Source organism: Phaenicophaeus curvirostris, chromosome 3 (assembly GCF_032191515.1).
Source record: "Phaenicophaeus curvirostris isolate KB17595 chromosome 3, BPBGC_Pcur_1.0, whole genome shotgun sequence".
NCBI lineage: Eukaryota > Metazoa > Chordata > Aves > Cuculiformes > Cuculidae > Phaenicophaeus > Phaenicophaeus curvirostris.
The window spans coordinates 33,851,199-33,878,607 of record NC_091394.1 but is presented as its reverse complement, the minus strand read 5'-3'; the positions used below and the strand labels follow the sequence as shown (position 1 = coordinate 33,878,607).

General features: G+C 41.7%; 1 protein-coding gene across 1 annotated transcript in view; it reads right to left on the bottom strand.

Annotated features, from left to right (window-relative positions):
• Positions 1-27,409, bottom strand: part of BMP6 (bone morphogenetic protein 6) — a 97,221-nt gene that overhangs the window by 15,011 nt on the left and 54,801 nt on the right. Inside the window, exon 2 of the mRNA XM_069853679.1 lies at positions 12,667-12,859. Coding sequence (XP_069709780.1) covers positions 12,667-12,859 — 193 coding nt within the window. The remainder of the gene's footprint in view (positions 1-12,666; positions 12,860-27,409) is intronic.

The following is a 27,409-nucleotide window of genomic DNA, read 5'->3' as shown; positions in this document are numbered from 1 at the left end:
GTAGAAGTGATGTTAATAGCTAAGGAGAAACAACAATCTCTCAAATCTGCCAGTTTTTATCCAGAGTTTTGCTATGAGATGCATACACTTCTACATGGGAAATTCAGGATTACAAAGGTTTTTCACCATTTTTGAGTCTGGAGGAAAGCAATCCTAGTCCTTAGGTCTGGTTGTTTCTCCACTGGCAAAGGATTTGTAAGCCACTCTTCCTCCTGAAGAGTGTAATTCCAGCTCTAGCAGGACAGTGGTCAAACTACCAGCATTTACAGGAATTCAATGGCTTTTATCAAAGGGGTCTCATGGTTTCAGCCCACTTTCCACAACACAGATCTACCACCCTTGACCAAAAACCCCTAAAAAATCACCCAATAGGCCAATGATTGAACAGTGAAGGAAAATGAACCTCTAAAGGCCTCTAAAAACATTCTTCTGAGGCTTATTAACAGGGATTAGAGAAAGTTGTTCCAAGGCTGCTGGTACTTAGCCTCCTTTAAGGGCTCCAGCTTCAAATGCTATCAAGCCTGCACCTTTTTTGCAGCATCAAATGCCCACCAAAATTCAGTTCAATGAAATCAGCTGGAGAAGCACCCAGAGAAATCCCATGTACACTTTCTAACTGTATTATAGACATAATTTCACATGCAATTAGAGCTACAATTCCTACCCTTAACCTTTGGCCATAATAACTAAATGGATACCATGTGTCTACCCCATCTTCACCTGGTTTTTGCCCTGGATTTTTTTTTTTCCTAACAATAACTTAATGGAAGTGAGAAAACAGGCTACCTGTCTCTTCCAGAGATCAAAGTTTAACTTCAGATAAAAAACCCAAACCCATTTTGCTCGAGTTACATTTTATTTTTGGCTAACTGCTACGTCATTCTGCCCAGCAGCTTGGTTTGCATGAGATCACATGTGGAAAAATAAGCACTTAAATATATTAGGGCTCCTCATGTGTCTAGTTTTACAGCATGGAGGCTTTCCTCTCCCTCACTAGTAGCTGCAAGCTCTATGGTTGACTCAGCGGCCTTTCCCACAGGAGTTTTTGCCACCACTCCTCCAATGGGAAGAGGGTTCAGGAAGAACTCTGACCTTCACCTCCAACAGCAACGAGTGGCTGGGGCTGGCTAGCTGCTACATGTTTTGGAAACCTTAGGGTTGAAATATTTGGGCTTTCCCAGGCAGGGTACATAAAATGAAGCCTTGCTTAAAGGAGACCACAAACAGCAGCTGCAGCTGAAACCACTCTTCCCCCCTCCAAGTTTAAGAAAGGAACGAACTGCTAAGTCATTCCCACCTCTGAATACGATTTACACATTGGTCCTCTCCAAAGCTTGAAATGGACTATAACTGAAAAGGGAGTTATTTTCCTAGCACCTGTTCTGACCTTCCCCCCTTGCAGCAATTGCTTTTTGATCTCCTGTCCCATCTCCCCTCCTCTAAGTGCCATACTCTCCCTGGTACTTGCCTGCTCCACACAATGACCCACTCACCACAATGAGCCTCAACACCAAAGTAACTTTGGTGTTATGTTCCCCCCAAACCAAGCATGTCTGGCTGCAGAGCCACTGGGAACTCCGTAAGAGCAAACTCTCATGAACACTCAACCACATTTGGATTAGTCAGGTCTACAAAAACATGAACAGGAAGCTCAGAGCTTGTATTTCTATTGCCTTGCACATTAGGAAAAAAGTGGGAAACGAGAGAGCTGTAAAGCCTGAGAAGACCACATGGCACCACATAGCCCATTCCTCTGAACTCTGGGCAGGATCACATACATTGAGATGTTTGCCTGACCTGATCATATGGATTTCCAGCCTCAGGAACTCCACCATCTTTCTATGAAACTGGAAGCACTTTTTTTTGGTTTTGTTTTTCATTTCCCTATAATATATAACTTAAATGCAACAACAATCTCCCATTCTTATTAAAACATCTTCATTCTTTCCTTGCAAGCCATTTCTTACAGACTTTGATTATTCTCATTGCCCTTTATAGACCCAGCTCAGGTTAAGATCTCAAGGATGCCGAGTACAGTGGAAGAATAATCTCAATGAGTCTCACAGACTATGCCTCTACTCATACATGTTAGAATATGATGTTCGCTTCTTCACAAACCTCATACTGTTAACTCATGTTCCCCTTGTGATCCACTATAATTCTTAGACTCGTGCTGCTTAACTACAAAGGATCCAGTCACGTCCTAAGGTACAATTACACCACTGATTTTTCATGCCCATGCTGACTTTTGCACTGTTCAACCAGATGAAGCCAACACTGAACGTTCATCCTATATGTATTGTAGGTCATAGCAGTGATACTAGCAGGTAACGCATCCTAATACTTTCTGCTTAAGCTTGTTTTCAACTAATGTTTGTCATCCAAACCCACCAGGTTGCACAAAATTGCAAAATTATTAGTTTTGGTTTTGGCACGAAGGTTTTAAAAAAATGTTCCATTATCTATTTCCAAAGTCAAAATTCAGGGGGGGAAGGAAATAAGGAAATATTTTACTCACATAAAAAAGAATCCCAACTATTTAACTGAGAGTCCTTAACCACTTGTTTATATTTTTCGGAATAGAAACATTGTATGTCCTTCCTCCTTTAAGAAAATCACCTCAAATTTGGCCAAGCAGTAAGTACTTGAAAATTACTGCCCAGAAATGCACTACAGGGATTCAGGGCTTAGCAAGAATATCCTCTGGACTTTTTGTATGCAAGGGGCATATTTTCCCCTAAGTAAACCAAATGTAAACCACATATCACTTGAAGGGCATCTGCTCTTCCCTCTAGTCACATGGCTGAGAATAAATGTCCTTGCTACTCCTGCTAAAAAGCCATATGATATCTGATCTTGGAAGAGAGATGGGGAGATCTCCTAGGTTGGCCAGAGGTGGAAAGGAAAGAATATCTAATTAGTTGGGGAAGGGTGCTGCAGTTGTGGGGGACCACGGACATACAAGGACCAGATGGAGAGAATCTGGACAAAAGGAAAAAGTCTGCAGAGAAAAGGGAGTAGAAAGTACATCTGGCCACCAGACCTCTGTTGATCAGGACCATTATTCCCATCTCTGTGCTTCTAGAAGTTGTTGGAAAACTACAGGCAGCTTCCTGCACCGATGGCTCGTACAGGGGTACAAGCTGCTGCTGCTGCATATTTGCTGCCAACAAACACGGTGACAGATGACAGTGCTGTGAATCTTACACTTCGAGTCTTGCTCTAGTGCTCATGTGGAAACATACCCAACACAACTGGTCTTTGGTTTTACCCCCAGTTCTGCTTTTTGGAGACCATGAAAAACACATTTATTTCATTCCTCTCCCACGAGGGCTGCAAAAGAAAGATGGGAAGGATGAAAGCTAAAGCTGCTGCATAGCCTTATTACCACTTCTTATATTGGACTGTTGGCTGATTTTGGCAGGGATCATTTTTGCTATTGGTATTTGCTTAACAAGTCCACACTCTACCTGTTGCAAAAGTTGGAGAACATGCAGCAGATGAGCAGAGGATACCTGCAAACCAAAGAGCAGTGCTGGAGAAAGTTAAAAAAAAACCGCAAAACTGAAAGTTTTGAAACTAAAGCTAGTGGAGCCAGTTGACTGTCACTGGTATATGCATCAGCTTCACTTTTGCAAAATAAGAACAATACCACTAGCTTCACCTTACAGGCATGTCAAAAAAAGAAACAGTTTAGGAAGCACTTAAATAACACACTGAAGAGTGCTACATGCAAGTAGATGCAAGACAATAGTCAAAGCAAAATCTGAAGAATGGACAAGAGGGTAAGAAACGGACCATATACCAAGGAAGTCACATGAAACCAAGTATTGAATTTCTAGTCATTAAGTGATGACATTGATCCTGTGCAATGAGGCGGACAGTGGCCTTCCAAGAGAAAGCACACAACCATTTACACAGTCACATTAATGGAAGTATGTCTGAAAACTTCAGCATTTGAGAATAACAGAGGCAAGACGAGACCTGAGGGAAACAGGAAGGGAGCAGAAAGAATGGGAAAAACTAGAAAAAGAAAGGCTGGAAGAAATGCATAAGCTAGCACCATTGAGCAAAGAGTGACTATTTGCTCCCAGGACAGGCCAAAGAAAGCAGAGTCAGTCCAGAGGTTTCATGCCCAAGCAACCCTGCATGTCAAAGACATCACAGGACCACTGGCACCTGCACAGAATGACTTTCAAATTCAGTGTACAAAAAAGAAAAGTCATCACCAAAACAGGTAGTTTCTTAACATCCTCTCTTCCTAAATCTGCCTCTGGGTCTTCATACAGCGAAGGTCTTCTCGGTGTCACTATGGTGCCCAACAGTTTAATCTTTATTTTCAGTGTGCTTAACCATCTGGGTGAATTTAGTTAATGATTTCCATAATAAAACTGCTGTAGGCATAATATGTATTAACCTTAGATTATTAAAGGGAAGCAAATGAACAGGAGAAATTCAGGCAATGCACTGAAACAACTTTCCTAAGAGAAGAGAGGACACTAAAAGGGAAAACGCAAGTCAGCGATCTCCAATTCAAAACAGGAAATCTTTACTCTGGATCAGGGCTCCAAAGTACAGTATCAAGCCCCAAGAAATAAACGGGAGTGTTTCCATGGCCCTCAGAAGACTCTGGAGGAGAACAGAGAAGCAAAGGTCAACAGAGAAATCACAAGTGGCTGCAATAAACAGAAAGAAGTACACAGTTTACCAGAGAAATATGGCCTGTGTAATTCAGAAGGAAGGATTTAGCTCCAGTGCCGTCAGAGAGTGAGCTGATTTGTCAGATATAAATATCAAATATAGTTACTATTCTTAATGCTGGCATCCCAACCATGTACTCAGGGCTTTTATAGAAACAGCTTGCATTTAATTTCAGTGCTTTTCCTCTTTAAAATAAATATTTTGTTAACTGAAACCTCTATGTAAACCTTTCAACCAAATGTCTCTGGGTGCTAATTCTCTTTAATTGAACACTAATTAGATTAGAATTTAGTCAAATTAGTAACCAGGTCAAGTGGTTAATCTTAGTTACTACTTAGTGAAATGTTCACATTAAAATAATTTCTCTGTTCTGGGTACACATTACAAGATGGAAATCTGCTACAGGAAAAACAGCAAAGCTATAAAAAGCTAAATTTAAAGAAGCATCTGTTGAATTAGTTGGTGTGAGGTTTTTTTTCACTTTCTCACTCTCTCCAGCCTTCTTTCCCCAATCAGGCAGAAGTTTTACCAGGGAGACAGTGAGAACAAACAGAAATCTCACTTCCAAAATGACCAAGTTAAAGGTCTCTTATTTTAATTACAGGTCTTGGAACAACATTTTTGGCCTGACTTCAAAGCTCGCAATTACCCAGGTGTTTAAAGGATTGTCACGCATCAACAGCCATTTACCAAAGCATTAATTACTATAAGTCTCTAAAACTTTCCTCAGCTGAATCTTTTTGTTTACTTTTCTTCAAAGACAAGTTGACATAATAGTCTAGACTGCCTAGCAGCAGTTTCTCAAAAGGGAATTTTGCACAGAAGTGTGTAGGATTTACATTTTAATTAATGCACTTTCTAAACACTCTTCTGCATACTTCAGGATCTGAGTCTTCAGTCTGCACTGACATCAACTTTCTGTAAAACTTATCCTGCTTACAACAAACTAGCAAGATTTGCTCTATCCATTAACAACAGACTAATAATTGCACTCACAACTGCCTCAGCCTCAGAGTCGAACAGAGCTCCACACAGATAAAAATCTGAATACACAGCCTTTTCAAAGAAATCAAAGCTTTTTCTTTCCTGTAAACCCACCATCTTGCAGTAGATGTAAATGCTACATTGAATTTAAAAGTGTTTATCACTTATAGACCAGACTTTACGGGGAGGTCGCACAGCATGAAGTACTGCCAACAGATGCAATACAAAACCTTACCAACTTAGTAGGTCTAAATGATCACTGCTCCAAAGATTAAAAAGCACCATACAAAATATAATCAATCAGCGCTTTCTCATGGAGAGCCTCAGGCAGGGGAATGACAGTACCTGGAATGGGCTGCCATGGAAAGGCAATCTATCATTTTATGAGAAGAAGTAAGAGTCAGTTTAACTGTACTGAAGAAGCTATACCATCTGTGGGACAGAGGACAAGAAGAAAAGTGCATGACCTGTAAGAGCTCCTTAGAAACAAGGAAAAAACTATTAAGAACTGTCAGTCTCCAAATGAAGTTACTTCCAAGAGGAAAGATCAGCAACCAGGCCCTAAACTGCAGGGATTGACAGCCAAGGAGCAAAAAGCACTAAACGGAGATGTCAGGACAACATGGAGCGGGTCTACAACACGCCACAGGCAGAAGAAAGCCATTCTGGATGCATCCAGACATGGGAATGCACCAGAAGGGACAGGCAAATAAGCTCAGCTTCTCACTGCTCCTTTATCAGCCTCACAACACCACTGCTCAGTCTGATAAAAACTCCCCTGTGCTGAAAAAGCTGTCCTGTATCACTGGAGGTCAAGTTTTCAGGGGTGGAGGGTTAAATCTTGCACATTCACTGAAAGAGTAGCAGGGCCAAACACTGGTTTCAAGGCTGCCTCTGTTAAAGAGTGGAAGATCAGAGCCTAGACCTAGAGGATGTGCTCTCCCTGTGCCACAACTGCAGAAAGCTTAGTCTACAGGCCCATGATAATCCCCAGCAATGCCAACACTGATATTTGAGTGCAAAGGTGCCCCCTCCCCTCTCCAGCTCAAGATCTTGAGCTTTACAGCTCTGAGGAATGAACGTTTTACCAACGGAAACAGTGAAAAAAAGACACAAGTCACAGGGATAGGAGACGTAGTTCTCATTTCCTTGACTACAGTTTAATGAGACTATGGGGTATTGTAGCTGCAGTGACGCTACATCTCAGAGTTCAAATCCAGTTTGAGGCATGAAGACAGGAGAGAAGGCAAGGGTGTAGTATTCACCTCTGTCCTTTAAGAGAAGAAATAAGACACTGGTATGGTATTCTTTAGTTTTTTATAGAAAAAGACAGCTGATCATGGAATGAGTAAATTTCATCCAGATTAACTTTGACTCTTAGACTACTAAAAACCCAGCCACCCTAAACCACAACAAATTGCATGCCCATAGTGGGGGTTGAAATGAAATGGGGACACGCGCTTCTCTATAGCATCATGGAAACAGCCCTATCATACACAAATATATACACGCTATATACAAATCTGACCCCAACTTGAAACAGATTGATGCTAGCTTTGTCATTTGTATTACACAACCCATTCCAAAACCCAGTTGAAGACGGTTATTTATTTTTTAAGCTATAAACACTGCCGGCAAATCAATTTGCCCTTTAGATTAGAAGCTCGGATCACATTTGTATAAATATCCTGTTGCAAAGAGGAAGACTTCATTACCACTGCAACTGGCAGCTAAAAACTGAGTGCCTTAACCCTTAAGGAATTGTGTTCAGTACAAGAACAACATACTCCCCAGGCAGTAGCTCTGCACACCTATGTCCACAGGTGTCTTATTGTGCAGGAGGAATCTTTCTGCCCCATATTTCATCCTGGGTAAAAAAGAAACTATTTAATAAACTTTGACCATTAAGGTACCACATCTTCCTTTGATCACTATCACAGGCCACTGTGTTTTTCATAGATCAGTTGCTTGGACAGTGTGGGAGTGTTTTGAGGTCTGCATTAGCAGGATATTTACACTTGAAAACATACTGATGATCCAAACCAAGTACTAACATCTTTGATCAACCATAAACTGCCTTCCATAGTCCTGACCTGACACCTCTCTGGGTGAGAGCAAGGAAGTTTCAAGAAAGAAAAAGAAATTAATGAGCTGTTTCCAGGGGCAAACTAATTTCTTCCCTTTCCTTGCAAAGGTTTCGCTTATGTGGCAATCGACTCCCAAGAGGTATCAGAAGTCACAGAGGACTTTGCTGTTCCTTCCAGCAAATCAGTGCCTATAGCTTTGAAACAAACCCACGTGCAGGGCTCAGCTGTGCACTGGTACCACCGAAGGAAGGAGGGTTGAGGCTGATCCCTAGGGACACGGTTTAGTGGTGGACTTGGCAGTGTTAGCTTTCTGATTGGACTTGATGATCTTAAAGGTCTTTTCCAATCTAAACAATTCTAGGATTTATACTAAGTGCCCCCTCAGATACAGCCAAGGTGGGACAAGCACCCGGAAGCTGATGCCACTTGTCTCCCTAAACTGGTGCTTTGGTAAATCAGCACATACCAAAGTTAAAAAAAAAAAAACAAACCGAAACAAAAAAACACTCAACCCCCCCAAAAAAAAACTCTAGGGGGTCAGAAGCTGAAGGGCGGCAGCATCCGGCAGATGTATTGCCCATTCTCCCTCCCAACATCACCCCCTACAGCCCACAGCCCATTTAAAAAGCCAGAGTCGTCCTCCTCAGATAAAACCACGCATCACCTCACCCCTGTTTGGTGAAGCCTCTTCTTCACACAATCCAAAATGCATACTGCTGACAGCTGGCCACAAGCTTGACCCACCCTGAGGATTTCTTCACAGCCTCCCACTGACAACTCCAGCAGCTTGTGTTATAACAAAACGTGGCCATTAACTATGGTTTGGTTATAAAACAAAAGCCTAGTTTCTAGGCACTATTATTTTTACCTTATGAAAGGGTGGAAGGAATGGGGAGATGAAAATATTACTGACACAAGTGAGTCAGTATTAAAATGTTTTAAGAGAGAATGTACTTAGATCACACTATCTTCAATGTGCATTTCCCTGCCTGGAACCTCCACGAGTATTGTTTTCATATTTCTGGTGGTTTTGAGTGAGGATAGGGTCAAATTGCTCTCTGAAAGTTATGCTATTTCAGTCAACACTGATCATTTGTACTCTCTTCACATACACCCCCAATCAGGACACGGTTGCAAATGGGCCCATATAATCCTTGCTTCTAGCCTTGTCTACAGTGCTAAAAACTAGTTTGATAATTCAGTAACTGCAGTAACTGGTAGAAATTATAGCCTCAGGCTTGGTTTTGTTTTTAGCCATCAGGGAACAGCCAGCAGTGCCTTGTGATTCCATGCAGCAGCACACACATCTGGGCTGGAGTCACACACTCGGGCTTTTACTATCCAGATGAGCCTTTTTTTTTTCTTTTGTCAAGTAATACTCAATTAAGCCACTTCATTACATTTAATCGGAGCCAAGGGATACATCCAGACTGAGAGTTTTGGTGAAGAGTTGTATTTACTGAATCTCTCTCTCATCTTTTGTCCTCCCAAACTCATTTCTTTGAGAGAACAGGCAGGTTTCTTTTTTTCTTTTCTTTTCTTCCCTCAGAAGTGCACGTGGCCTTTCTCTTGCAGACTGCTGGCTTAAATCCACAAATCCCAACTACCCTGTTAAGGATTATTTGCACCCAAAAGTATTTTATTATCTACCAATAGTTGCCTCAGACAATAGTTAACCTCATAAAAGCCAAGACTAACATGGTGAGTTTGAACTTCCTTTCAAGATTGGTGATATTGACTGAACAGGCACTTTCTGTGGCCTTCAGAGATGAATTTTCCTGACTAGAAGAAATATTTGTCAGCAGAATAACATGAAAAAAGGTGCTACTTCAATTCCTATTTCACCTGCTAGTTAACTAGCCAAACTTCAAGGTCTGTACAGACTCTTCCTTATGCAATAAAATGTCATCAAATGTCAGGAAATATCAGGCTGTTATTCAGACCTTTAGTCCAAAGGAAGTGTGACAGCTTTTTTTAGGTGGTTGGTTTGGTTTTTTTTTAGAGTCAAAGGCAGCTGCTATTTTCTGGCTTGTAAAACGTCTGCTAAAATGCAACAGAGGCCTTGCAAATATTTAGCAAGTTCCTTAAAAAAATAGTTATTTTAATATTTTATTGGTAATTTAACCTTCTAGTGTTCTCAACAGGAAAAGAAAACATTATATCCCGCGTTAAGCCACCGAGACAAAAGTGAAGCCACCGAGACAAAAGTGAGAGAAAAAAAGCACTTTGGATTTCCCCCACCCCAGTGAAAGCAAGTAAGCAAACTGATGATCAAAACACAAACCCTCTCACAAAATACAGTTCCTTAAGGCATACCAGAAGAATCTGAGGCATTTTTCCCCTCCATGCAGAGATATTAGGGAACAGCTAAAAACTCTCTAGTATTTTTTTCGAGAATGTTTATATGGCTGCATGTTTGAATCTATAGCAGCAGCAACCTATGGAATCAGAACCTCTGCTGAAGGTAACATTCAAGAGTAGTTTCCAATATCTTATTTTAACTGTCTTCTAACACCTGCATATATTTACTATATAGAGGACAATTAGTATAGATAAAAATTAATATACATACACTCTTATATCCAGATACACGGACAGAATACATACATATGCAAGTATCTATACACAAGCACATGTTTTCTTACATGCTTTCATATTTTGCATGTACATGAAGGCGTCCTTTAAGCTGAAAGGAAAAAGGGCAGAAAAGGACATATAATTTTTAACAACTGCAAGAATCTGTGAGCCACGTTTTGGCCATCTCTGCACAGATGGTGTGACAAGTCCAGCACACTCATCCTAAGCACAAGTTTCCTTAGCCAAATGTCTCCCTCCTTCCCACCAGTAAAAATAAATAAATAAAGAGGAAAAAGAAACAAAAAGGGAACCTTGAGGGACTGGATGAGTCAGAGGCTAGTAATGAACTGCAGACACTCATGCCTGGGTCAGCAGTTCACGCCTAGCCCGAGTCAGGAGGGATGGCAAATTGCTGGCAGTCTGGATCTAGAGGAAGCCACTTTGTGTTTCCCAGTATCAACAGTGGGATCCCCTTAGCACAGCCACCAGCCGTGGCAGGAGGAATATGACAGAAGGGAACTGAAAGACCAGAAATACGCACCAGCTCCAGAGCGAGACCACCCTGGTGACCCCTATCCAAGCTGCTGCCTCTGCTTCATCCGTATGGAGGTCTCTAGCACCCAGACAAGCCCAATGTATGCAAATGCCAAGGGCCCAGTGCCAAAGGACGTGCAACATAGCTTCACAGCTCAATCTGACTTCGGCATGATGTTTGAAACAAAGACAGAAGGTGTCAGCGTCATTGCTGTACACAGAATTAACAGCAACTTTTGGAACAAAGAGTTTGCAAATTTGTTAGGAACTGAGCACATTAGGGGCAATACCCTAACTTTTATTCTCTTTCCTACAATGCATTACTTGCTTGCTTAGTTTGCCCTGAAAGGTTATATTTATATATAAAAGTTAACAGTTCTCCTTTAGAAGAGGCTGACTTAGACCTGACATGCTCTGCATCCTGAATGGCGACTAACCCAGATCAGCATATCTATTGCTTCCACAGACACTTGGCAGAGGTTTTCCTCCAGTTCCAGAGGTTGGATCTCTACTTGTGAAATCTTAAATAGACCATCACTCACTAATTTTCATTCAATCTGAACAGACTAACAGTACAGTTAACATCTATGAAATCTGCATGACCGTCTGGACTTCCATCAGCTCTTCAAGTGACGTAACATCCTAACCAGCAAGTATGTTACTCCAGGAGGCACTCAAGCAACGTGCAACTCGAAGTGCAAAGGAAACACTGACCTTTTAAAACTAACACCTTCTTCCCTATCACTTACATATCCAAGTATTTCTCTCCATTTCCCCAGAGACCACATTTTCCACTGAACAACTGTTTTGTGGAATCAAACTCTATAACGCCATTAAGGTTTATAAAGTAGGTATTTCCCCTATATCATATGCCCACACATCACAACCATTAACTACTTGATGTTGTCCTCACAACAGCAAATCATCAAAGACAGATCCCCCAAATGGTATCGATGGAAAGGATGAAGAAAGAAGGACCGGAAAGAAAAACACCCAGGAAGCCTTCATGAATGAAAGAAAGGGAGATTTCTTTAAACACTGTTGTTCCTGATTTCTTTTTTTTTTCCTGCCTGCAGCAGAGGAACAGTTACAGTCCCGACACATTTCAGGAGAAACGCTGAAGCACTTTTGTACCACAGCATTACTCTCACATTTAATTGACCGTGTACTTCCATCTTTTTGCCTCACACAATTCCCCCCCTCAGAAATATTACCCCTTAAAAATTAATCACTCCATTTACACTTGTTGGGATTTATGTCAGAGTTTCTATTAGGCCTCCCTCTCTTTTGCCTCTCATTGCCACTGGAAGCTCAGGTGGTTAGCACGGTGAATTTGCTTCTGCTTTAATTATTTTAATGTAAGTCCCCCTGAGAGCAGGTTGAGTCTGCACTAATTACCAGTATTTTTCCCACAGGGTATGCTTTTTATGATGGTAGTATTAAATTGAAAGGAGATATGTGTCAGTACACAAGAGCAATGCCAGCATAATAACTTTAGCTTAAAAATCTACTGCCTCACGTAAGATTCCTGCTCTATTTAAAGACAACACAAAAGCTGCAGCTAAGAGGAATCCTATGCTACAATACTGTGGACTTTCCTCTGGCTGAGGTCCATTTTGCACTCTACCATGCCCATTACCCACAAGGAAAAGACCATGCAATAATATAACCCTATTAACATGAACGAACCCGATAATTTAGCAGTCTTCTCAACATGAATGCACAAGCTCAGTCTTCCCCAGGACAGTGGATGGTAGCACAAAGCAAGCCCCTTCTTGCATACCTGTTCTGGTGTTCCTGCAGCACCTGGTAAATGCTGATGAGGAAAGTTTGGTTTTTAAAGCTCCCCAGAACGCAGTCCTTGTAGATCCGAAATTCAGCGGCTGTGACTGCCTCACCCTCAGGAATCTGAGACAAATTAAACTTGAACTCCTTGTGGTGCCGCTGGTGAGGCGTGAACTCCTTGTCATACTCAACTGCAGAGAGGAAAAGGAGAAAAAAAGGAATCATGACTAAAATTTAACAACAAAAGGTTTCGAAATGCTGCCACCTGTTCTTTCAAAAAACTGAAGAATCCTGTTTTTTTCCTCCAAAAATAGCCTTGGCAAGTGCCAGGAAAGCTTATGCCCCTAAAGCCTTTCAAATACAGTACTAAGAAAAGATAAATGTTCACCTTATCTAGGCAATGCCTTTGAGATCTCCTTTTTTTTAAAGAAAAGTCAGGTTTGACTGGTGAAATTAGACCATGCATTTTGCTCCTGTGTGAAACTGAAGATATGACTGCCCTAAACATTTTCAACTGGTGGATCTCCATGTTCTTTACAGCATTTCCTTAAGCCTCAGACCCTTCTTCCAACAGAGGAGAAAATTAGCTCCAATTTGCTTTAAGATATAAAGGCACAGACAGAAGTAAGTGTTAGGATCAGGTCAACTGATTTCCTAACTGTCCTAAAACCTGCTGTTTTCTGTCTCACAGATCTGTGCGTTAGCAATCCAACTGCCTTGTGAATAGAATACAATTAACATGACATTTATTTCAAGGGTTAAAGTTAACCAGAGCTCCCCTTCCTTTTGCAGAGGCTTATTTGAGAATGAGAGAACTGTGGAGGAGTGATCCCTTTTGGTTTCTGGCCTTAAACCTCCTCAGGTTTATTATTTGGTACAGAGTTTGAGACAGACACAAACCACGATCCCCCCTTCTTCAGGTCTCAGAATCTGCATTTTCTCTGTTTGAGACCCTTTTTGAAAACTCTGCTTCTGGTCCCACTTTTGTATTACTTGACTACATCTTGGTTTAGTCTGATTTGCATTTATTGTTCATTATTTCTTCTAATTGTCTATCAGATATTGCTAAAAACATTAACATATTATACAAACATACAAAATTATATCTTTGCAGCCCAGAGGGAAAAAAAAATAAAACCAAAAACTGTTTCCAACAGTGCAACTGATGGAGTATATGTCAGTGATGAATAAGTCACCATTATGTTATCATTAGGGACATAATTACATTCAGAGAAGGCAGCAAGAGAAATACAGATCCCGTTTCACATTTGTCTTTGCGCTCACTTTTTGTTGCTTACCCTCCACCCCCAACCCCCCTTAATACATCAAACTGTAAAGGCGTCCACGCCATTACCCTCACAACATCCCATGAGGTAAGCAGCAATCGCCATTTTACAGCTGGGATACTGAGTCACCAAGAGAGTGACTGGTCCAAGGAGGCTCATGGCAGAGCCAGGAAAGAGAGCCAATGTGCTTGAGGTTCATTGCTTTACCCACAGGTTACCTCACTGAAGAGCAGATACGCCTCCTGGCCACTGGAAATAGCCCACGGTGATTTTCCTCTCTACCTTTCCCAGCTGCCTGTTCCTCCTCATACCCTAGACTCAGCTTCATCTGTGTTCTCTCCCTTTCCTTTGGCAGCCCTTTCATGTGAGCTGCCTCATCTGGCTGGGTCCACGTCCTGGCTCCCTGTGAGACAGTTAGTCACATCCTTCTCTTTGAAGCTCACTTGGAAATCTTTTCACCTCCGCACGACTGCTGCTGAGCATTTTGTGGGACACCACATTCAAAGACACCGCGTTAAGAGCTGCCATAGGGCAACCAGGCAAACTCACAAACCACTGTTACAGTCAGATGTCACTGCCAATTTTGACAGTCTCACATTGCATCTGTCTGATTAGTTTAGATGCCAAATGACTGACAAATGTGGGTGACTGAACCCTATGGTTTCCAGAAAGGAGGTGGTGACACCCAGCATCTCCATTGGAGATTGCACCATGGCAAAAGATGGTATCGTTCACTTCTAGTGCCATTTAGCAATTACCTTGCTGGCCATCAGTTATTGGCAAACCAGGCTTCCATTTGAAGCACGTACTCCTGCTTTTAATTGCGAATGACTGGCAATGCTGGACTGGTTAGCGTGACTAATGTGGACGCTCTCCGAGAAGCGGCCTGAGCTGCCTGGTTACTCCCCACCCTGACGCAAACACCGCAAGACGCACTTCCCAAAACAGAGTGGCCACGTACTTTCAGAAACTCGCAAGCATCCAAACAACAAGAAACCGTGTTCAGCTGCTTGCTGCAGAAGGACGTGCCCAACTTGGCCTTTTTACTTGCTGCTACAAGATGAGAGGATGTAATTAATGGTGAGGGAATGTCTAAATCCACGGGTTTGGAGAGACACACACATGAAGCAATGATTCTTGATTTAGAATTCACAAAGCCCTTGCTTGCGGGTACAATGACCAGTCGAAACCCACATCCCCTCCCACACCATCACTGGGACAAGCTGACCTGTAGGCAAGATACAGCAAGGCAGCTTTCCCCCAGGCTCACAGCTGAGGACAATAAAGGAGGATGAGGAGTAAGGGAAAGGACACAACCAGAATGACCAGCAGCACCCCATCAGGGTGCAGAAAAACTAAAATTACACCAGAGTGCAACAGTTAAGGGAATATTTGACACTTCTTGCCAGCTATGGCCCCACGTCAAGATGCGATGTGGCCTCTCCAAGCACATGACAGAGACCACAGAGCTGTCCTACCCAGCACAGGGCTCTTCTGAGCCCAGGAATCACTTTTTCTTGTTCCTTTCTGACCTCAAGTCAGCTATGGCGGCCTTACCTCAACTTATCTCCACCACAACATATGCAGTTTAAAAGCGATATAGACAGACTCTAGTCTTTTGAATCAGTATTTACCCTTAGCCCTCTTCTAAAAGGTGAAATGGAAGCCACAAGAGGAAGAAAAAACAACCAAAACATCTACCACAGAGCATCAAAAGTAGCTGCAGGTAAAGCACTTGACATCGAGTACCCTTTCCCTGTTTGTAACTTGCCTGACATGTTTACAATAGTATTTTCCTGTTTTTTAAAACTTTCTTCCTTTCTCCTTGTCCTTGTCCGAATACCTCGCACAACCACAGAAGCTGACTAAACTGATTACAGGGGAAACATTCAGACAGATTTTGTTATCAGGCTTGGCAGAATCAACAACCTGAAACACACAAACAAGGAAATCTTTTTTTAATCCTTCAGATTAAGTAATTTAGCTTCTTCAAAAGGCACATTCAGAAAGAAATTCTGTTAAGTTGATGTTATTCTCCTCAGTTGCATCCCTACAACACCACAGGACGGAAAAAAGCCTACATTAAGGTCGTATGAAGCAAATATAAAAGTTTAATGAGTTGGAAAGTTTTCCTGGCTATGTATCTTCCCATGATACAATGGAGGGTGGGTTTTTTTTCTTTGTGGGAGTGGTGAGATATTTAAGTTCTATATACTCATTGTCACCCCATCAAGTTAATAATCAACTGTTTTCATTCAGCAAGACAGCTTAAAAAAATAAAATGCCAACAGTGCTTCTCTTGGGGGCTTTTTACCCCCCGGAAACTGTTCATTTTTAACAAAGAAGTCAAGTTTTAGAACAGTAAAATTTGTACAGGCCAGATCCAAGCTGCCAGTTCCCAGGATTACCCAGTCTGTATTGCTATCACATTACAACACATCAGATGACCTCGTATTCAAAATGCAGACAGTGCATGCCAAAATGCAAAGCAACTGCAAAAAGGAGAAAACATTTCTCAAGCTGCTTTCCAATTATTATTTTTTTCCCACATGGATTCGTTCAGGTCAGTCTGATCGGTGACATGTGTAATCCAAAGCTAATTTCTGTCTGAAGATGGACACGTGCACATCCCAGCTTCGTAAAGCCCTTGCAAAGAAAATCAGGCAGCTCTCAGCTAGAGTAGATTGAGAGTGAGCAGCCCTGATTGGTGCTGGCCTCCCATTTCCTCTCCTCAACACTGGCTCGAATGTCAAGACCAAGCCAGACAAACTCAGGGATTGCAGGGTCATGACAAGAACTATAGCTGTATAAAATTAAACCCCTTGGTCAGACTATATTATCCTGAACATTATTGCTGATTTGCTGGAGGAGCTTCTTGGAGACTACAGATCCAGGCACGTGAGGTGAGAAAGGAGATGGCAAACAGAGGCTTTAGCCCATCACGGATGCGCATCCTCTGAATCAAAGGGACTGTCAGCTCCACCATGCAGGTCTCTGCCCCTATCCTGGCTGGGGCTTCGGCTGGTCCTTCACTTGCAACACAAAAGAGAGACTGAACTGTGGACACTGGGAGTACTTGCCCCTGAGTTTTCATCATAGCACATTTCTGAGCGCAAAAACTGAATATGCACAAAGAGTTAACAGAGAAGCCTGCTAGTAGCTCTTTACATTCCCCTTAACAAATATTTTTAAATGCTATACAAACACAACACTATTGTTGAGCAGTTAAAAAGGCAAGAATGCCAAAATTAGGGTTACTGTGGTTTTGAATTTTGTGTATTCTAATTCTAACCCAGGGTTGCAATAGCCAAATTCAGCACAAAATGTCCTTGGTTTAAAAATAGCATAGTGCTTACAATACTTGTTACTTTAAAAACTCTGCACCAAAAAATATTTTAAAAAAATTAGGAAATTAACACAATGCATCTATTTTAGTAACTATAGTATCCTACTTTCATTTGAGTGTGTCACATACACCTTGGACCAAAGGAAAGCCTAATGATAGTCATGGCAATAAACTATCCTTGTGTAGAGGAATTTTCAGCATTTCTTTTTGGATCTAAAGTAATTGGCATGCAGAAATAGAGGGACAACAATCTTTTCCAACTAAACACAATTTTCACTCAGAACAGTAGCACCAAGTGTCAGGATATTCAGTGTTTTGCTCCAGTTCTCAGCCATTGAGAAAAGTGTTAGGTCAGGTACTCAGGTGAGAATCTCAATGGTGGCTTAAGAAAGTCTCTAGCTCATACTCTAGAAGCTAAAGACAAAAATACTGACACATATACTCATAACCCAGAGCTCCAAAAGTAATATTTTAAAATAAATTCTCTATATAAATAATTGTAATCTCCACAACAACCGGGCTCCTTGGAGGGGGAAGAAAAGGAGTGGGGTCACCAATGAATGAGATATGATTATCTGAGATAGGACATTATGCATCCGTCCTGTCTGCAGCAAGGCTGAAACTTCTGAAGAATCTTTTGCACCCCAAGATCTTCAATGATGACTTAGTTTTCCAGGACCACTGCAACCACACTCCAGCTAAAGCAACGAGTGTGCATAGCCTGCTTATGCAAAGTGAATTTTGTATAAGTGTTTACAAATTCACTTTGAGTACAAACATAAGCCATTACTACTCCTTTCTTCTCAGCCTTCATGCATGAGCCTGTTCCTAATAAAATAAGAAAGCCATTGAAAACTAGAGTTGTTAACAGGAGATTCACCACTATAGCTACATAGCAGAGACAATTTCTCCATTTTACATCACTGATTTCTGAATTAAGTCAACAGCATTTATCACATCTGGAGCAATGAAGCAGCAGATTAAGCCTCGAATGCTTTAAACATTACCACAACTCCAGCAGCCCCCTCTAATAAAAGGACCATATACATATATGACCTGTCTACTGCTGTAACCTTACAGCTGCATCGCCAGAATTTCTTCCATAATAGCTGTCGGTAGTTTGCACACGACAAAAATGACGTAAGCGTAAAAAAACCCCTCAATCTTGGTCACAGTTGCTGTAAAAAGAAGCAAAAGGCAGTAAGAATTGAAGTATAGGGCAGGATTAATATAGAAGTTAGTAGTACTTTTATAAGACAAGCTTTCCACAGTGAGGGAGGACAGAAGACAAGCTTTCAGACACACAAGCCTGTCATGCATCCAAGCTGAAGGATGTCCAACTTCAGTGCAAGACTCAGTTTTCATTTGGTTCTCACAATTTTCCTCCTGTTTCACAAAAAAATAAAGTGTTTATCTAGACTATCAGACATAGGGATCTATGTGGATGGGACCTGCAGCACATCCTTTTTACTCTGAGAAGATGCCCAGAATCTGCTTGAAGTTTTATCTGTATTTTCCAAATCTATCAGGTCAATCTAAAAAAAGACACCAAGTCTTCCAAACAGTCCCACCTCACTGGCAGATTATCACAACTGTAGGAGTAGTGTTACTATTAAAGACTAAAGCTGACCTTTATTACTAAAATGAGCATTATTTTTTAAATGCCTTGTAAAAAAAAGCAGAAAGTACAACCGAAGGAATCGAAAGTACCCGTTTAATGTCTTAAAATGGAAACAATAGAAGACTAAAAGGCTTCACACCTACTTTCTGCTGGTTAACAAGGAAATAGAAGTTAAGTTCTACTGAGTGGAATGAGCTCAATGGCAGACCAGCAGCAAAAACGTATGGCTTCTGGAAGTAGTGAGGATGCATCAGGGAAAAGATCACTGCAGTCTGGTTTTCACACTTAAATATAGTACGTGCCACTGTCAGTTGGATACCAAGCTAAAGAGATACATGGTCTAACCCACTGCAGTGACGCCCTAAAGCCACTACTGCCTAGAGAAAAGACTGACCACTTTTTCATTACAGTGAGGACCCAAAAGAAAGCAAAACCTTTCCATTCTCCAAACAAAGATTTATTAGCATGCAATTTCACAAACAGTAAATAACAAAATTCTTTAAAACAGAAAAACTCAGGTGAGACATTAAAATAAAAGGTCTGAAAGCAAAACCTCCATGCCCAGCATGTGCTAGGGTGGGGGAGATCCCTTCTTCCCACCTTGCTATCAGCACAGTGACTTCAAATACCTTCCACCACCACATCAACTCTACACAGCCCCTTAGGATCTCTAAGAAAAAACTGTTCCTTTCCATCATCCTGATCGTGACATCTCCATCCTTCACATCAAGTGCCTTGCCTACTGCTGCTGCTGCCACTCTCCTGTGTGTCAAGTCTCCTCAGATCCTTCCCTCTCCACCTTCTTGTGATAAGCAGAATGAGCAAAAATAAGTAATTCCAAAAAAGGAGCAGTTCCTTTGCTTTCCAGACATGTCCCCCAGATTTGCAGACCAAAGTTTGTTCTTATAGGTAAGAGCATGGAAAAACTCACCAGACATCAGTAATGGTGATAAAAAGCAGCTATTAAACAGAAAAAAAAAATCAAGATACTTATGGTTTAATCTGGCATTGCACTTTTTGTTGATCCCTCTGGGTCCAGCTGACACAGTCTAGAGTCAACAGCTAGTTGTGCTACCATAAATATAATGCAATTGGAAGTTAATGCCTAGACAGTTTAAAAATCATAAGAAGATTTAAGGCCAACAAACTTCAAAGGGGTGCTTTCTTTGAAACAGCTATAATATCACATCTGGGTCACCACAATATGAAGTGGATTTATTCCACTAACTTCAGTGGCGCAATGCCAGTTTACATCCAATGAAGACCTGGCTTTTTGCTCAATATCTGTGAGGGCCAGAAAAGAATGACTCAGAAAAATAACCCATCATTAACCCAATCCCAATGTAATTACGGAGATTAAATTTACACAACAGCAAACATAATACTATAGAAGATCTTTAGAGGAGGAGGACCTTTTACTTTTGGATGAAAAATAAAATGAGCTTTTCTTTGTTTCTTTGTGTTGGGAATCAAGCTGGAATCATCTTGTAAAATCAGATTAAAATACTAGCACAGCAGCCTCCTTTCAGGACTCTTGAACCAAAGGCAGTCAAAAAATCAAAATAATGCACTAAATAGATCTATAATACCCATGGCACATCAGAAAGTACTAAAAGGCATTTTCACAGTATCCACAAAGATGCCTACTGTATAGGCAGTAAAGCTTTTCCATTCTGCACTGGGAAGCAGGCAGCAGTGGAGACCAGTCTTGCTCCAGCTCATGATGGGAAAAGCTACAGCAAAGCCAAAGAGGAGGAGAGCCCTCAGCAGAGTGTTCTGCGGGGCTTCCCGTGCTGTCGCCCTAGCAATAACAGACATCATTTTGCAGCTGTAAAGGCCACCACCTCCTTTGTCCCCTCCCCACAGCTTCTGAATACAAATGTTAACAAAATCAGTATTTTCTTTCCATATGCTGGCACATATGGCAGATCCCTGCACTGAAAACAGTGTTGTATCTTAGGAAAACAAAGCATCTTGCTGCTTAAGAGATGCCAAATTGCTTTATCAAAAGCACTACTGTTTGCATTCTTGTGGCAATATTAATGCAGTTCCCACTGAGAAGTTGATAAAGACCCTGACTGCAAAAACACGCCTCTGGAAGAAGTGATCTGAAGCTACTTCTGTATCGAGTTTTCAAATAATTTATGATTAAAATAATATTATGCTTTCCAAAAATCATTCCTACTTCACAGCCAGGTTTCATGCACGCAGACCCAGCATTTGGGGAAGCAGGCGATGCTGTTGGCCTGGCAGCAGGGGCACACGATACTAAGTGCTTTACAGCTACACACATGGAAAGAAAAGGATGCTCCTACTGTTCCTGTTTACTTCCTTGGCTCTATGCTTGCTCCTGTGTCTATGTCCACACTCTAACTGCCCAGGGCACGTAGAGCCACCCGTGGAAATCTGCTTCCAGCATTTCCCACCCTCCAGGCTGACCACGGGTCATGCCGCATTTCCTGCTGGTGCGGCTGCCAGCACACAGCTCCCTGGAAGCACACAGCTACCCCAGGTGCACTGACTGGGTCTGGAAATGTTTTCATGATTTTTTTAAATGGTGTAGCACTTGCCTGGCTCATCTTGCACCATCCCTAAAAAATTATCCACCCTTCCGCAGGAATTTAAAGCAGTCCAAAGCGATTCACTTGCACGTTTGAGCTAAATTTCAAAACTGAGGTTGTGTAAAGTGGGAAAGATCTTTCAATTTATGGGTATTTCCCTCTATGCTTTTTTTTCACAGGGGAGGTTTTATGTTTATCGGTAAGACTGTGAATCAACCAGCAGCAAGTAGGAAAGCAGGCAACATAAAAACGTCTGCAAATTAAGTTGCATGTTTTCATTTTGTTGAGCACCCATCTCTTCGCATCACAAGCAGGCTTCAGCTTTTCATTTAATAGCTCAGCTGAGAAAGAAATCTCCTGAACACAGTTTAATCACTCCCTATAAAAATACTGCCCAGAGAGCTTAAGGTTTTAAAAATTATCGAAAAGGTTTAACCCAGCACTCGAAACACAGATACACTGAAAAAATCAGCCGTGCTTCAGAGTTTATAGTGCTTTCCCAAAGCCTGCGCTACTATACTGTAATGGTAGCATTGCTGACATGACTTGTGACTACAGAGGACACCATGAAATGCCACGGCATCACTTATTGTTTCGTGTTTAGTATTTTACACAGGGCTCCAATTTCAAATGACTACATTAAGTAGCATCCAGTCAAAGCACCACTGAAGATTATGGGCTTTGTAGAACTGGCAGGGCACTCTGTGAGAAAGCACAAAGGACACCAGACTTGCTATCAGCCAGAGAAAAGAAAAGGCATGAGAAAGGAGGAAGCCCAGCACCTGAGGAGGGCAGAAAGTGACAGCAGGGATAAGAGGAGTATAATCATCATCTGGAGATGCCACAAGTTTCCAACGTTCAACGCAACTACAGAGCACATGCTCTCTGGGAAAGTCGAGGCAAGAAGATGCCACAGCTCTGAAGACTGAGGCAAGTGAATGTCTGAAGTGTTTGAAGAAACATGAAATATTTTAAAGATTATTATTTCTGGTCATGTATATTTGTCTAAGGAGCAGCGTGGTTTGGAAATGAACCCTCTCCCTGCCTCCATTTACCGTGTGCCAACTTGGCACAATGATTTGCAGGAAGTGTCTCCAACTGGCCACCAGGATAGGAGGCTCCCAACCACTGCTGGAGTTGGGCATCACTGTGGCACCACAACAATACCCTGCGCCAACTGGAAGAGTCAGAACCTTGGAAAACATCAGTCTATGTAGAAACACCAGAGCACACTTGCTAAATACGTTATTTCTCTTGCTGCCTTTCCTATTTATTACTCCTTTCTCCACAGCTTTCATCCTGCTGGGTGCCCTGAAGGCTCAGGAAAGGCCTCCTCAGGCCCATGGTCACGGGGAGTGTGCACAGCAGTCGTGACTCATTTCAATTCCTGCTCATGGCATTGTTTCTGAGGGTTTGCCTCACCGAGGCAACGGTGGCAGAGCCCCTAGCAGGCGCACGGTGCCACCACGCAAGGAGACTCAGTGGAACAGCCCCAGGGTACCTGTGATCCCAGCAGCATGGGTCAGTTGGAAAGTCTTCTTACAGAAAGCTCTGATCAACACCTGTGTTGTGTCATGTTTGGCCCCTGGGACGGTACGAGACGCAAAGAAACACTCTTTAATGGAGATGTGAGGAGCTCCAGCACCAGCCGCGCTGATTCCTCCCACTCTGTCCATCCCCTGTTAAGGCAGACATGGCCTCCGCCCCAAGTAACAAGAAGCCTGATTGCCTGCAGGGTGCAGATAACCCTGCTCTCCAGCACATTGTGCTCATAGGGCCAAAGTAAAAGGCTGGGAAGGAGAGTGAAGGACAAGAAAGGAGGGATGGAAGAAGGAAAAGGGAAGCATCACCACTTCCACAACTTTGTCCAGCCAAGGCAGACAGGACGTGAAGCCCCACATGGATCCAACTGTGCAACCCTAACATGTCTAAAAGCACACAAGAGGTGCAACCATGAAAACTAGAAACTTTAACAAAGGACAGAAATCCTAGAATATTTTACAATGATTACATCAATGCGACGTTACTGCTCCTCTCTCCAAGGCAATACCATCTTGCAAAGCTCGCTCCCCACACTTGCCCTTGTGTCACATGTTGTGCCATACACATTTCCCCAAGTTTACATTCCTCCATGAAAGCTGCATTTACATCGGACTGGCCATGCCAGCTCCAACCAAAGCTCTGTGCTGCCCATCTCACACCCACTGAGAGCAGAAGAGGGCAAGCCTACCAGATACATTCCCAGAGCTCTCTCTTAGCAAGCACCATAGCACAAGCTCGTGCTAGGCACCACCCAAACCCTGGTTTAGACTAGCTCTGAATACATTCACTCTCATGCAGCCTACAGGAAGGATGCAGCTGGGGGCAATCAGAGGGAGCTATTGGTATGCCTTGGTCATAAAAATAGAGGTCTCCTGCCCCACCAAACCACTGAAATTTGATTTTTTTTAATCTGCCCACTGGCCAAGCCAGCAGGGTGCAATTTAGGAGGTGACTTTTTTACCTTTGAAATTTCATCTGCTGTCGACCAATATAACAATGCTGCAGAGAGCCAAGCAGCCGTCAGACATCTAAAAATTTGCAGCCGCTATGGGCGGTTGGAGCAGAGGTCATGAAATGGTCATTAATAGTTTTACCTTTCAGCTTCTCAAAACATGGATTTAAAAAGAAAAGAAAATGACATCACACACTTTAATGATCTGCATAGAGGCAAAGAATTTCACCCTTTAAAAAAAAATTAAAATAAGAAAAAAACCTAACTTGACAAAAAGCCCCAGTTTGCCTAACAGCTTTTCTTTAAGCCTTCCTTTTTCATTTTTTTTTTATATTCCCATACTCCCCAGTGACCAGAAGCATACTTGGAATGTCTCTGTCCATATGATAAAGTCATCGGCGGCTGCAGCCCCACACCGGCCCCATGGGGGACACGGCTTCTCTTCCCAGCCACAGAGCACAGTGCCCAGCCCTATCAAAAGCCAGAGAGATGCGATGCTTTGAGAAAGATGGGAGAGTCCTGATCAGGGTGAGAAATTCCAGGGAAAATGTAAGACCTGAGGGAAAACACCACTAAAAGAACTATTAAAACAGGATTTGTGGAATAATCCTTAGTTCCACATTGTTGGCCTGACTTTAATACAGTAGCGTAGCTGGGTAGTTCACCTGAAAAACATCCAGCAGCAAAAGGGACAGTCTCTGCCAAGTTCTATTTCCCTCCCCCCACCCCCTTCTTGTTTTTCCCCTCTCACTTTCACCAAATATACAAAGCAATCCTTGGGTTGTAGACATTTTAAAATCCAAGTTACGTACAAATGCCCTTATAGTTTCAGAACATAAATCAATTCAAGAAGTCCTCAGGTTAACAAATAGGAAATTGATAAACCTCACTGGCTTAAAAACCAACCTGGTATATAGGTATTTCTACCTGTTAGTTAATTTTGACCCTTTTCTTTAAATTAACGGGTTCCTGAAGACAGAATTTAAAATGAAAAAAAGAGAAGGCGTTAAAATTCTCAGCAAAGCCGTTTGCCCACAAATTAACTTTTTTGACATTTGGCGTCTATATCTTCCCTCTTTGCAATTCATGTCCCAGCTGTCTGGCTATCCCAGCATTTCTCTGCCCCACCCAATCCAGCTTTGTCATCACTGATTTTGTTTTTCCACCCCTTCTCTCTTAGTAATGCCCTCCTCTCTTGCCTTGACTGGTCACATGCCATCCTTGGAGAAAAACATCAAGACTCTTCCAACTTTTAGTAAAAATAAATGTGCATAGAGAGATCAACTTAAATAAATACCTACAAGCAATTTCACATTTTTGTTTTAAAACACATATTTTATCTTTTATCGTGCCTGAAGTGTTTTTAACATTGTCAACAGCTGCATTGCCCAGATACAGATTCAGATTTTAGTCTATGACTCAGTGGAGAGCACATTGTATGAAAAAAATTTCCTTTTATTAAAAACAACAGTCTTTAAAAATCTTTTTTACTTTTTCAAGTTATTGCAGGATGGTAATGCTATAGATCTGACAGTGTTAGCAAGACTCCAGGGAGACAGCTGCCATACCTAATCAGTTTTTGTTTGTGTTTTAATAAGAAACCACCAACCATTAGAAAGTTTGGATCAGGCTAGCACCTCAACACACTCTCTTTATAAACATAGAGACAGTAGGGTGATCTGACAAGCAAAACTCTCTTTATGCACATTTACTAAATCATTTTTATGCCTGCATACTAAATCACCCTAACAAGAGGGGCTGTGGCTTGCATGAATGACTGGTTTTACTGCCATACTCACGTAGAAACAATAAGACTAAAGCCTTCTATAATGTTTTCATGCAGAAAAAAGGCAATTAGTTAAATGGCATGTCCTAGTAAAGAACTTCCTCTAGTCAAAATAGGAGAACAAGAACCTAAATGTTGTATAATTGATGTTGTTAGCTGCGGCTGCTATCATACTTGAAGAAATCTACTCAGATAAAAGCAGTGATGAAGCACTCCAAGCTGAGTAACGATATACTTGATATTAAGGGAGAGGGATAAAAAGGATTCTAAAAAACGTGTTCTCTGGTACAATAACAGTCTCTCAGAGAACTGCCAGGCAGAAAACACGGTGGGATACCAAAAGAAAAACACACCACATTTAAAGTGTTGTCTCCATTAAACTGAAATTGAGCAGGGGGAGAAGTGGGTAGAGAGGAAACTCCTTGTATTTACCTAACCTACATGAATGCTAATGCTCACATGTGTGTTGTAACAAGATTGGGGACTTTGAAAGCTCTAATCAGTAGGTGCATGAGCAAATATTTATTCTGATCCATTCCAACTCTCTGTGGTTTGTAAATCCCCAAGAAAAAAAAATATCTGCAGAACAAACCAGTCTAGACCACAGATTTTGGCTACTTTACGCCAGTTAGAAAATTACAGGAAATAGGCCAGCTCCAAGGAGGGGGGTGGTTGTGGACTTCTTTGTAGTTTTCTGAAGATCTGTGACTACCTGATGTACATGCACTTGTTTGGGTAGCCAAGGAGAATTCTTTCGGGCATTCTTTAAAGCATTATCACTGCAATATATAATTCCACGTGCTTGATGTTTCAGTGAGGTGTTGATGTATATAACCTCACAGACTCTTTCTGACCCATGCTTTTCATCTAGAGGCATTAAAAAAAACCAAAAAGCCCAACCTGAATAATAACGTCTTTGTATTTCAAGATCCCAGAGGGCTTCTAGCAACATAATTTCTCACCCAGTTACCCAAATGAATGGAAAGGATCACGCAGTATCCTTCCATCAGAGGAAAATCTGAGCTGGAAAATATTTTAGATAGAAAGTTTATCTTATTGGGGATAGCATCCATTCGAAGTGTCAGAAGATCTTTCCATCCAGCATTAGAAAACCTTTTCTATGGGAAGAAGATAAAGTTTCTGCTTTTACTGCGAGGAAAATAAAAAAACTTGAGCAACTCAGCTTTAGGTTGAGCCAGAAAAAGTCTGGGTGAAACAGAACTCCTACTGCAGACACTGAGATAAGGCTGAGGCCGTAAAAATATAGTGGTAAATACAATGTATTTTCTAATAAGCATTTCCAGTAAAAGTGCTTTTCTCATAACTATGCTCTCTTTTTTTTTATTTTAGGGCTTTTTTTTTTTAATTAGGGAAAATAAAAATACCACAATAAGACTTCTTTTGGGGGGGTGGGGGGGGAGAGGGCAGGAATTCTGTTCAAAGACTAGCTTTTATTATAAATACAAAAAAGCTGATGCTTAACAACAGCAAAGCTGACAGAAACCTTCTTTAGTTAAGTATTTTAACCTCATATTTCTGGCTCAATTTTATAAAAAGTTTTTTTCCTCTGCCATCACCTTTCTGCTGTTTTTTCACAGCTGTTCATGGTGGCAGGAACAGCACTGATGCAGTGATAGCAGCTGGAAT